Consider the following 12,798-nt stretch of genomic DNA (forward strand, 5'->3'; position numbering starts at 1 on the left):
TACCAAGACTGGAATAGCAAATTCAGAGCAGCTGTGCTCATAATCACCTACACCTGGAAATAACCAAGACTCCCTGCACTGGAAGAACGCATAAACAACTTGTGGCATATCCACATAAAGAAACACTATCCAGCGATAAAAAAGAGCTTAGTACTGATAGACTCATGGATGGATCTAGAAGTGTGTTCTGAGGGGAAACAAAAATCCAGGCAGAAAATATCACAGGCTCTTTTTACATGACTTATGTATATAAAATGCTAGAAAAATCAAAACTAATGCCTAGAAACAAAAAACAGGTGAATGGGACTCAGTGGAGACTGGGGGAACTTGATTAAACAGGAGCAGGAGGGTAAGTCTTTGGGGCGATGTATTCTGTGTCTAGATCGTGGTGTGTACATGTGAACTTCATGACACTGTACACATACGGGGTGGGCAAAAGTAGGTTTGCAGTTGTGAGTATGCGAGACACAGTTTATTCTTGTGTTACTATTTATTAAGTATTGTATTCTTTTCCATATGAACAACTATAAGCCTACTTTTGCCCCACCCTGTATAGAGTGAATTTTTGTATGTGAATTATACTTCAAAAAGGTAAATTAAAAATCAACATGACTTAGAGAGCTAAAGTAATCAAAAGAAAAATCTCATTTCAAAATTTTAATTCAAATAATTATGGAAAAACTAACCAGCTCTTTAGAAATTAGCCATTTTTGAATTCCTGGAAGAGCCTCTTTCTGGGAAAATATTTTTTACCTATTTCCATATCTATGAAATGCTGTATTGAGAAGTAAGTAACCACAGTGCATATATAAAGGTATAAAATGTATGGAGGCACTTAAAATTTGTATGAGGTAAATAAAGTTTAAAAAATACAGCAATCAAGTTGAATATCTAAAAATGTGTCAGATATTATAATAGAAGTAAAAATTGACCATGTAGAATATAAATTATGAAAAATCATTTCAGTTTTGGTAATATCAAATAATAATTTCATCAAGTAAACAATTTCCTTATGCCAAGTGAAATAAGCCAATTGGTGAAAGACAAATACCATATGATCTCACCTATAAGAGGAATCTAATGAACAACATAAACTAATGAACAAAATAGAAAGAGAGTCATGGAAACATGGAACACACTGAAAGTGACCACAGGGACAGGCGGAGAGGGATAGTGGTGGAAAGAAGGGGAGGGGACTAGACAAAGAACATGTATAAATAACCCATGCACGAGGGCGACAGTGTGGGGAATGACTGCAGGAGTGGGATGGGGGCGTAGGATGGGCGGAAGAGGGCAAAGGGAGAAAAACTGGAACGACTGTAATAGAATAACAATTAAAAATGATTTATGTAAGAAAATTTTAAAAATTTCCATCATTTTCCCATGGTTGAAAACAAAAATTAAATAGCAACTAGAGACAGCTTAAAGATACTATCACTAATGTGACACTCAGCACAATAGTCCAACATGTAAACAATGATTTCATATTTCACATGGAAAACAAAAGCGAGCCTGTAATAATACTATGGAAGAGCACGTCTGTCTGGCACTCAGAGATAGGAATACGAGAAAGGCAAAACAAAACTCATTCAAATGGAGTTTAATTGAGCACTTCATGTGTTCCTTGTGTGGAGGCAGAAACACTGTGTGGTGTATTCTCCCTGGCCTCAGAAGTCAAAAAGACAGGACGTCACACAGGTAATGATTGAAAGAGACTTCTATGGTAAACTGTATAGAACTGACTCCAGGTTGGCTGAAGGGCTTGGGCAGGTTGGAGAAATCAGAAATGGCATAAAGGAGGAAAGCAGACTAGGGTCGGAAAAGGAAGTTAAGGTCTTTCCAGATAGAGGGAAAAGCTTGATGAAACCCATGAGATTGGAGCCCCAAGTTGAAAATTTACTGCACGTGGGAAGTGATTAAGCAAGACTGGGACGGAGTATAAAAGTTGAATTCTGAGGGCTGAAACCCCATGACAGCATTCAAATGAAACAATTAGGAAGATATTACTGTAGGTTCTGCCATAAAGAATGGTAAAATAGTAGTGGTATTTTACAGTAAGTTAATTGAATCAGTATAAAGAACATGCTAATGCATAAAGAGGCTAATGCAAAGATAAAAGAATAAATTCACTTCGGTATTAATTAAAGCAGTGACTAGGGAAAGCAGAGCCAAAGAGGAAGTGACGAGATAGGATGGCCTGAAATCAGAAAAGAAGTACTGACTGCTGGTAAGAAATAAAGAAGAGGTGATAATCAGAGATGATTTCACGATAATAATTTATCCAGAGTCTAAATGGTGGTTCCATTGATACAAACAGAGACCTGGAAAAAACGGCACATTTTACAGATGATGAATTTACTAACTCAGAAATGAGAGTGGAGCATTTGTCCTTACCACTGACAGTATTAATAAAACATCTGATAGACTTTGAGTTGCCTTTAAGATAAAGAAGAAAGAAAATTTTAAACCATTAAAATGCCACAGATCGCCAACACTATGTTATGGTTCTATCTATGTTAGATTAAGTAAGAGCAATAGAAAGATCCTGACAAGAGAAATTACTCTTTTGTTCGGGTTTTATAACCCTCTTATTTTCAAAGGGATGAGCGATCTATTAACATAATATAAAATGAGAGGAAGAGATCTAAAGCGGCACCTACAATAAAAAATGTGAGCCACATGTTTTCTAATAGCCACATTAAAATATAAAACAGGTAAGATTAATTTTAATCATGTTCTATAACCTAATATATTTAAAATATTATCATTTTACTATGTAATCAATATATATATATTTGTCACTCAGATATTAATATATACTTTATACTATGTCCTTGAAATCTGGTGTGTATTTTATTCTTAAGCCATATAGTATTCATACCAATCACATTTTAAATTCTCCAAAGATACGCGTGGCTACCAGTCTGGACAGTACATATACAGAGATCTCTGCTGAAATTCTGTCAACAGAGGCACAAAGTTCAAAGCAAAGACACCAACATTAGTTCAACATAAAACTGAAGTGCAATGTAGACAAAACAAAGGGGGTAGCCAGTGTAGAGGGTAGCTTTCATTTTTAAAGCCATATAATGAAAAATAACTCTGATTTAGTTTTGAATGTTCACAAGAATAATAGGCACTTCTTAAAGAAAAAATAAATTTAATATCTTCTTTGGTTAATATTAGATAAAGAAACATAAAGATCATAGACTTTAAATGGTTCATTAGGAAGAAGAAAAAAGAAATAGCATCAAAAGCTAGGAAGCAATAAGAAGCAGCACCAGGAAAGGCAGAGAAGCAAAACCAAAATCAACTAGAAATAAGGAAAACAGAGCTCACACATGAGGAAATGGAGTCCAACAATTACTAAATTCTCATCTCTTTAAAAATAACTCAAATACATGGAAGAGTATTTTTAAAAACAATGCATATAACTCTAAATGGATCAAAAACCTAAAAGTAAATGAGAAAATTGTAAAACTCTTAGAAGAAGACACAGGTGCAAATTTTTGTGACATTGGTTAGGTAACAGTTTCTTAAATATGACACCAAAGGCATAAGCCACAAAAGAAAGTCAGAGTAGGTAAGTTAAACCTCAACAAAAGTAAAAATACTTGTGCGTCAAAGGGCACTATCAAGAAAATGTCAGACAACCCATAGAATGGTAGAAAATATTTGCAATTCATATATCTGATGATGGTCTTGGATATAGAATACATTTAAAAACTTTTGCAACTCAACAACAAAAACACAAGCAAGCCAATTTAAACATCCAATAAGTAAATGAAAAGATGCTCATCTAATATTAGTCATTAGTGAAATAGAAAACAAAACAGCAATGAGCTAGTACTTCGCATCTACTAGGAGAGCTACAAAAAAAAAGAGAAAAAATTTCAAGTGTTGGAGAGGATGTGGAGAAATTGGAACCCCTCATACATGGCTAGCGACAATGTAAAACATTTAGCCACTGGATAAAGCAATTTAGAGGTTCCTCAAAAGTTAAATAGTTACCGTATGACCCAGCAATTTCACTCCTAGGGATATACCCAAGAGAACTGAAACCGTGGGTTAACACAAAAACTTGTTCACTGATGTTCGAAGCAGCACTGCTGATAATGGTCCCCAAATGAAAACAATCCCCGTGTCCATCAGCTGATCGATGGATAAGCAAAATGTGGTATATGCAGACAATGGAATATCACTCAGCCCTAAGAAAGAATGAAGTACTGATACATGCTATAGTGCGGATGAACCTTGAAAATGTAATGCAAAGTGCAAGAAGCCAGACGTACAATAGGCCACATAATGTATGATTTCATTTCTATGAAATGTCCACAACAGGCTGATCCATAGAGACATAAAGTAAATTAGTAGTTACGAGGGGTTGGAGGGAGAAGGGAATTGGGAGTGACTGTTTAATTGGTACAGGATTTCTTTGAGTTGACAAAAATTTCTGGCATTAAATAGTAGCAATGATAGCAGAGTATCATGAATATTCTAAAACCCCTGAGTTGTACACTTTAAAAATGACTAAAATGGGGAATTTTATGTTGTATGAATTTTATCTAAAAGAAAACAACAACCTATTTACAACAAATGCTCAGAACTTGTGAAGAAAAATATCTGCTAAGTTTGGCGTATTAATACTCTACAAATAGGCCAGGAAATTATTTAAATTAGAAGAGAAAAATAAGCAAAAGAAGAAGAAAGAGCAGTAAATATAGTGGGAATAACCTATAGTGAAATTAAAACGCAGACAGAATAGAACAATATACAAGAAATATGAGATCTATTTTAAAAACTATGAATCAGAACATTCAAGAGCCTTAGGTAAAAACCATGAAAAGTCAGGCTGTGCTTCAGGAAGTGGTCTAGGGCTCCAGGCCATCTCCAGAACACTGTTTCCGAATCAGACCTTCCCAAAGGTTTTGAAAAATGTAGATTCCTGCGCTCCCTGTCAGGATAACAGAATCAGAACCTCTGGGGGGGGGGTGGTTTATTCGAATCTGAACTGTCAACAGCTTCCCATCAAGAGGATTTCTATGTACCTTTCAGTGAGATAACCACCCAGGAGGTCTAGACACAAACGTCTCTATTTTTCCGCTTCACAACATTTTATACATACTATTTTAGGTCAAAATGATTATCAAGTGCATCCTCAGTAGTTCAAACATTTTTTTAAAGGCAGAGTCCTAATGGCTTAGAAACTGGAGTTTCTGAGCCTTCGCTGGGGAGTGAAGGTAGAAAGTGGTGAGAAAAAGCTGAGCGAGCTGGTTGAAATCTTTTCCCCTTCTCTCCCACCGAGTTAATTCCAAATGCAGTCCATCTTTTTCACACCATCCCAGACCTGTCTGTGATCAGAAAAAATAAACTCGCAAATTTTCATGATTCAAAAAGATCGAACACAAACGTGTACGAGAAGTGGATCTCTCACCTGTGAATTTAAAAAAGGGGTCCTAATCTCCCAATTTACAGCAACGATTAAAAGAGAAAAGTGATTCAAAACTGTTTGAAAACGCTGATGGGCACAGAGAGAGAGACTAATGATTTAATACACTTGGACATGTGAAAAGAATTGTTGCACAACACGCTGTGGAGGTAGAACTTGAGAACAAGGACTCTGGTGCCAGACTTCCCGGGTTCAGATGAGAGTTAGAGCCTCACTAACTGGGTGGCCTTGACCTAGTTTAACTTATCTGTGCCCCAGTGCCCCCATCTCTACAATGGAACAATAAAACCTACCCCATAAGGGTGTTGTGAGGACTAAGTTAACTAGCAGATGTCAAGGCTTAAAACAATACATGGTACATTGTATGCTTGCAATGGTGTTTTTGGAAATCAAGATAATCCCCAAAGGTTGCATCGTCTAAACTCCATGGTTTATAAGCTTTAAACAAGTTATTATTACACAAAAAGAATAGAAACCTTTTTAAATCAGTAATATCCTGTTTTATTTGCTTGACCTCTCATACTTTTCCTTTAAAATTATTGATTATAAAGGGAACAGCAATCTACCTCTCAAACTTCTTCTCTTGCATCTCTGAGTTCTGATTATAATTGGGTGTAATTTGAAGACCTTGATTATTTATCACCATCAACCCACAATTACAATAGCCACAAGTGCATGTTTCCATTACTGAAAAAAATCATGAAGAAATGCCAAATTACAAAACAATCCTGTTGTCTATGTATCTGTTGAGAGCTAGTTTTCAAAAAATGTTTAGTGTCTGAATTCCTTTTTATAACATCCTCTAGAAGAAAAGAAATGTGAAACAAAAGTATCCTAAAGGCGGTCTTTCTCAGATCTATGAGAAGTACCAATCTCCATTTCAGCAGCTACTGCCACGAAGAAGGCCACGATTTGTTGCTGGAAGAGTAAATCTAGGATATTTATTGTAAGTCCAGGCAAAACCCATTTTTTTGAAGAAAAATTTTCTAACATGAGATTGATGTTTTTTAGTCAAACAGCTACTTTACACTTTGGAAATCAAATAAATACACAGTATAAAACCATAATTTAATTGATTCCTCCAACTCTTTTATGAGGATGTCTAGTACCTAGTTCATCTTGTAATTTTATCGTCCAAAGGTAATTCTCAGGATATTGTGCCTAATATCAAAGGTATTTCCACAATTCTGCCCAAAGTATCAAGTGTACGGCATTATGGAACGATAATCCACTTTATAACAGTCTAGCATTCTTAACAATCTAGTGCAATATCGTTGTGACTTAGGGTAACTTTGATTTGTATGACACTAACTTCAGATTAAGGGAATCAAAGAATATACAACAAATATTTTTAACCTCTTGAACCAAATACACAGCAACATATTATGAAATATTGGCTAACGAGTTTTGCCAGCAACTGACCAGAGAGAAACAAAGGATGTCAGGGCCCATGGGATGTGTTCGGTCTAGTTCCCTTCACCTGAGTCAGGCTCCTTGCTTCCTGCTGTTGTATTAAGTAATTATTTCCATCTAAGGGGAGGTCATTTAATTATGCTTTTCTCTTTAAATTTATGTACTGACACTTTATACTTCTGGGTCTGGCTCTCACTGTCCTATAGATAACTTAGGACACACTGAAAATGATTTATTTTACTATTTATCGAGTGCCGATTATAGCCAAGGGATTATATTAACCTGTTTAAAAATAATTTTTTAAGTTGAGAAAAGTTAGGAATTGACATCTATTTACATAAAATTTTATATTGACATCAAAGATATTAACATATCATGAAAAAGGCCGCACTGGGGAAATGGAAATGCAACAAATTTTACATGTGTTTGCTATTTGAAAATGGCTGATGTAAATACTTTAAAATCATTATTGTTGGATTTATTGTTTATAATGGCATAGAAATAACTGCTCAAAATATCTTTATTTTCTTGTTTCAACAAAGAATGGCAATATATTTTGGTATATGAGACCTAGTGCGTGAGTTTCGAATTCGATTCTATACCAAGTTTACACAAAGCCATATGTATGAAAGGGGATCTTTTAAAAAAAACTTTATTTGAGAAAGGAAGAGACTTATAACAGAAGGCAAGAAGAGAAACATACAAACAATATATTTACAACACAAAACAAGAGATCACCATCGAGGGTGTAAATTATAATAAATACAGTAGATTTTAAAAGAGACAATTATCAATTAGCTCTAAGATTATTTAAGTCCAGCTTTTCTTTTCACTGGTTCCAGGTAGTTTCTTGATTAAATTCAAAGACTATCAAATTCAAACAATTAACGTCCACCAACTGTACTGATGAAGCTCTCTCAAATGACATATAAAAAATAGGTTTATTTTTGTTTGTGATTACATATTTTTGAAGTAATATTATACAAAAGTCTGCTCAGCCACATGTTCCTCCCCAAATAAAATGTATTTTAAAAGATGCACTATCCCTTTTTCATGAGATTGAAAAAAAGACTTTAAAGAAATGTATATTTATGAGATGGAAAAAATATACAATTTTATCTTAGGAATGCCATATTTTTAATGCAAAAAAAAACTGGCAAAAGTCATTTTAATCTGAAGGAATATACTAACCAAAATATGTTGGTAATAGGAAGTGTTATAGCTATTTGTCAAATTATCAGAAGGACTGTTGTTATATGGAAAAGTTTTAAACTTTCTAACTACTAGTTATATTAATTTAATTTGAATGGAGACTTTTTAAAAAAGGATAATGTATCTTTAGCAGTAACCTTTTTTAAGAAATATTTTTAAATGTCACAGCAAAATGTAAACAACACGTGCCAGTAACATACAATTGTACAATGTCTACATTTGGCAAAACTGCTTTATCTCCTTTGAAACAGGATACTACACCTTAAAATACCTTGGATTTAGAAATATAAATATTTTAATAGAAAAAAAACTTTACAAAGTTTCTAGGTCAATTTGGATTATTCGTATTAAAGGGGTCTTAATACAACGAATCTTTAACTAGCTTAACAAAAGTAAACCTATAAAACAAGGTAAACATATCAAAAGGGAGTATTGAAGGAAATGTTCCAGTGAAAAGCTTCCTTAACAATTTCCCTACTTGCAGTGTTATTTTCTTAGACAATAAATCAATTCATAGAGTGCCCTTTAAAAACAGAAAGCGTAAAACACTATCCTCCGTTTTTTTCCCCTACATTCCCCAGTACATGAATCACTTGGACTTCCTGTTTCCACAAGGCATTTCCTCTTCAGCCTCAGAGAATCAGTTTTCTGTAGAACAGCAGGAACCTGACAAAGAACTGACTTAAATAAACAGTCTTCTGTTGCCTTCAAAGTTGTTTGTATTTTAAAGCATCAAAGGACACAGTCCTTCTGAAGGTGCATTATGTACAAGTAGGTTCTTTTGTTAAGACTCACTAGCCTAATTTTTTATTTGCCAAAATGATAGGGTGTTTGCTGTGTCATTATGGAATTACACTTAAGAGACCCTGTGGACAATGATTATATAATATGATACACCTTCTTCTTTTAAAGATGATTTTGACTTCATATCAAATACTAATCATACCGTCACTGTTTTCTACAATTGTAGGTACAATAGAGTATCTGATTGGGCCATAAGGCTGCACATTACATCTTGCCAACATTTGCATCTGTTTCGTTTGATCTTTTTTTGATAGACAATGTCATCAAATAACACAAGATAAAAGTAGAATGAGCAGTGCTAGGTGAGACATAATGTGATATTTAAAATAGTGCTGCACTTTGCATCTGTATATTTAAAACCACCTCTACTCCTAATATTTTCAATTGCAACCTATACAGTAACCTAAAACTACTGGTATGGGAACCAGAACATTTCACTTAACAAAAATGAGAGAGAAAGGAAGGGGCGGTCTACCTTTAACAGTATGCAAGACTGTAGTATGATATATTATGTACAACGATGTGAAAATTGAATTCTATATATCAAAAAAAAATCAAGAACTAATAGAATGTTTCACTGATCAGACTGGGAAACTCTACCCAGCAGTTACTGATCTCAACAGATAAACTAAAACAACAGTGAGTTCGTTTTCCTTAGAAGTAGTTGATGTGGCAGGCCTTGGGGTGAATTTAAAGCCTATTAATTACTACTTGGATACTTATGTAGTATAATATTAGTGTACCAGGTATTTTCTTACCAGTGAAGTTCCAATGAAGCCTTGATATCTATATAGAGATCAGTACATAGAGAGATCTATATATAGATACATGTATATTAGTTAGAGTCCTTAAACACTAAAACCAAATTACTCAGAAATTGGAAATAATACCCATTTATCAAAACTTGCAGCGCATTTCATGTTCAGATAATGACTTTAATTACAAATCCTGGAGCTAAATCTTTGCCTATTACCTGTTGCATAAAAGCAGCCTGCTCCCCAGATTCCATTTCCTGGATCTGAGCATCTTCATCACTGTCCACTGGTTCCTCCTTGACCTTCACAGCCCCAACTTGTCCCAGGGTGTCCTCCACACAAGCACTGCTGTCACTCCTAGTGCTGTTGCCACTAGAGGGCGCTCTGTCTTCCTGCATCACCTGGTCCCCCTGAAGCTCTTCCTCTGCTTCCTCCAGGTGACTGCCTGGTTGCTTCAGTTGTTCAATAGATTTCGAAAGCAGCTAGAAGAGAGTGTTGAGGGGTTCAAAATTCAATAGTTCTTGGTGGCAACAGAGCAGCAAAATACACTTTGATTTCTAATGATTCTGTAACACGCTTAGAAAATGGTGGAAAAGAGGTAAATAGTAAACATTTTTCCTATGGAAACTATTGCATTGTCATAAGAACAAGTTGTTCTGAGTCAATTTAATCCAAACACACATGGACATTTTTTCTCCATATAGGAAATATAATGAAAATAATGGAAAGGTAATAAAAAATTTCCAAAAATCTCATTTTTTGTCAACCACGGTAAAAGACAGCACACAAATGCTCCCAGTTCTTCTTATCCACCTAATTTCCCTCCACTTCCATGGGCAAATGACAAAACACCTTCTTGGAGAACCTAGAAATATTTTGAAATTCTTAACTTTAAAAATATGCAGGAATTTAAAAAATTTTGATGGCATTAAAACATATCCAAAGGTAAATTAAAGATGACACATTAATTTGAATTTGAGAATTATTATATAGACTTCTTGATCTTATAAATGAAATCAGCCTTCCTTTACAGAAGCATAGGAATTAACTGCTCACTGATTTAAAAAGATAATTGACAACATAATTTCAACTGCAGAATACCATCATGTAAAAGTTTGAAATATAGCTTAATAGTTTGAAAATTCTCAAGATGATTTCACCGCACACAGGCCTTTTTTTTATTTGACAATGACTCCACTGACTGGTCATCTGCAGGTCTTGAACTGTGTTTTCAAAAGTGGTCAGTTTTCCGCTGAGTCAGTGCCCACGTAAGCAACATGCCAATTATGTAATAAGCAGCCCTCAGAATTCCACCACTAAAATCATCAAGACAGACTTTTCCACGTAAAATTCAAGTTTACCTCCCACTCATACCTACCTATGTTTTTAAAACTAAGTGCATGCTTCAGCATTAGAATACACAAGTACGCAAACTCTGAAGGCTGTTGGAACCTCTTTAGGCATAAACCTCCAATGGCCCTGCACACACTGATGAAGCCCTTCAATTTCACTGTAGGTAGAACTGTGGGGAGTTTCCACTCGTTTCTCAACAAATATTTATAGAGTGCCAACGATGATCAAGATACCATTCTAAGCACTGCGGAAACAGCACTGCCCTGTCCTCATGGAGTCTAGGAGTTAGTGTGTCAGAAAGGCACCAAAATGATAAATAAACTCATTCTTGTTTTGAAACAGGATACATGAAAAAGGAAGAAACACAGGGTGACATAGAGTACATACCCGTTGGAATGGAATGGACTGTGGATTGTTAAGAATTTGCCCTGAGAAAGTGCTGTGGTTAGCCTGAGATGTGAAAGGTGAAGGATGGAAAGGAAGAGTCGGGGACGTGTGTGTGAGGGGTGGGAATAAATGTGAAGGGCGTATCTGGCAGAAAGCACAGAGTGTGGATGGAAAAGGAGCCCAGTGCATCTGCTCCCCTGAAAGCCAGTGGGGTGTGACCACAGGGACGGAGGGAGAATGATGAGAGATGACGCTGCCCAGAGTGACACAATATATGATATGTTTGGGTTGAGATTCAGATTCTAGCAGAAGAAAAGAAAACTTCGGATAAAGTACATATAAGATCTAAATGTCACCAATCGTAAGTGAGACATGATCAAGCTAAAAGAATATATGCCAATCAACATTCCCATCAAAAGGAACAGGCAAATTTAAATATGAATTTCCTGTGTGTCTGCTTTCTAACTTCTATTGTTCCTGGGCAGCCAGCATAAGGAAAACATTCATCCCATCATGCTTTAAGTGCCCATAAGTACTTTTTGGGAAACTGTTTGCAAGAATTTTGTACCAATTCTAAATGCTAATTAGCAACTGCATTTATTTATTTATTTTATTTTATTTGGCTAGAAACATTGATCTGCTGTTCCATTATCTATGCATTCACTGGTTGACTCCTGTCTGTGCCCTGACTGGGGACTGCACCCGCCACCTTGGCACAAGGGGACCAATGCCCTAGCCAACTAAACTATCCGGTCATGGCTCTTCATGTCTCGCGTACAAATACCTGGCACACTGCTAAGACTTTGGAGAACAGAGACAAGGTAAAAGTCCTGAACTTTGACTACACGATTGTACAATTCTACTGAACTGGCTGTTTAAAAAAGAACATGTCACACCAGAGAAAACAAGCAGGATTTTAATGGGAAAGTCCCAGTTTTGGCTGGGACACCAGGGAAAAGGACATCGAGTTAACACCCACTCATTTTCAGAGAGAGAGAGAGAGAGAGCTCATCACTCAGTCATGTAACCCTGCTTCCATTACTCACCTCAGACAACATGGAAGAGCAGGTTAGAGAATCTTGTGGGAAAGAGCGTTATCTAAGAAAAGGTACTAGACAGGTGACAAGGGCTGCAGGCGCCCCCCAGAAAGACTATCTTCAAGACGACTGCCGTTGGCTGCTTACTGAGCTCCCAGTAAGCAAAATGCTCCCTCTCACTCCCGAAGCTTAGCTGGACAAGTTCATGGGAGCTAGACCATCAGAGCTGGTGGGCCAAGGACAAGTGTGAGTCAGACAGACACCACTGAGAGGTGTTCAAAAGATCCTGCCCAGAACTGCTGTGAGGACAAGAGAAAAAGAAAACTGATATGGTGTGTGTAGTCATTGCCCAGGAATTGAGGGCCGTGCATGAAAAGTTAGCCAGCGA

At 36.1% G+C, this 12,798-nt stretch overlaps 1 protein-coding gene across 26 annotated transcripts in view; it reads right to left on the reverse strand.

Moving 5' to 3' along the window:
• HDAC9 (histone deacetylase 9) overlaps window positions 1-12,798 on the reverse strand; it is an 825,995-nt gene that overhangs the window by 294,913 nt on the left and 518,284 nt on the right. For 16 of the 26 annotated variants that reach the window (XM_024563011.4, XM_071221664.1, XM_071221663.1 and 13 more), the window contains one exon: window positions 7,499-10,115. In XM_024563011.4, the coding sequence (XP_024418779.2) occupies window positions 9,801-10,115 (315 nt within the window). In that variant the 3' untranslated portion in view covers window positions 7,499-9,800. Of the gene's footprint in view, window positions 1-7,498; window positions 10,116-12,798 lie in introns of those variants that run through there. The other 10 variants (XM_053926230.2, XM_053926229.2, XM_053926235.2 and 7 more) reach the window with 1 other exon arrangement.

Source organism: Desmodus rotundus, chromosome 6, assembly GCF_022682495.2.
Source record: "Desmodus rotundus isolate HL8 chromosome 6, HLdesRot8A.1, whole genome shotgun sequence".
NCBI classification, from domain to species: domain Eukaryota; kingdom Metazoa; phylum Chordata; class Mammalia; order Chiroptera; family Phyllostomidae; genus Desmodus; species Desmodus rotundus.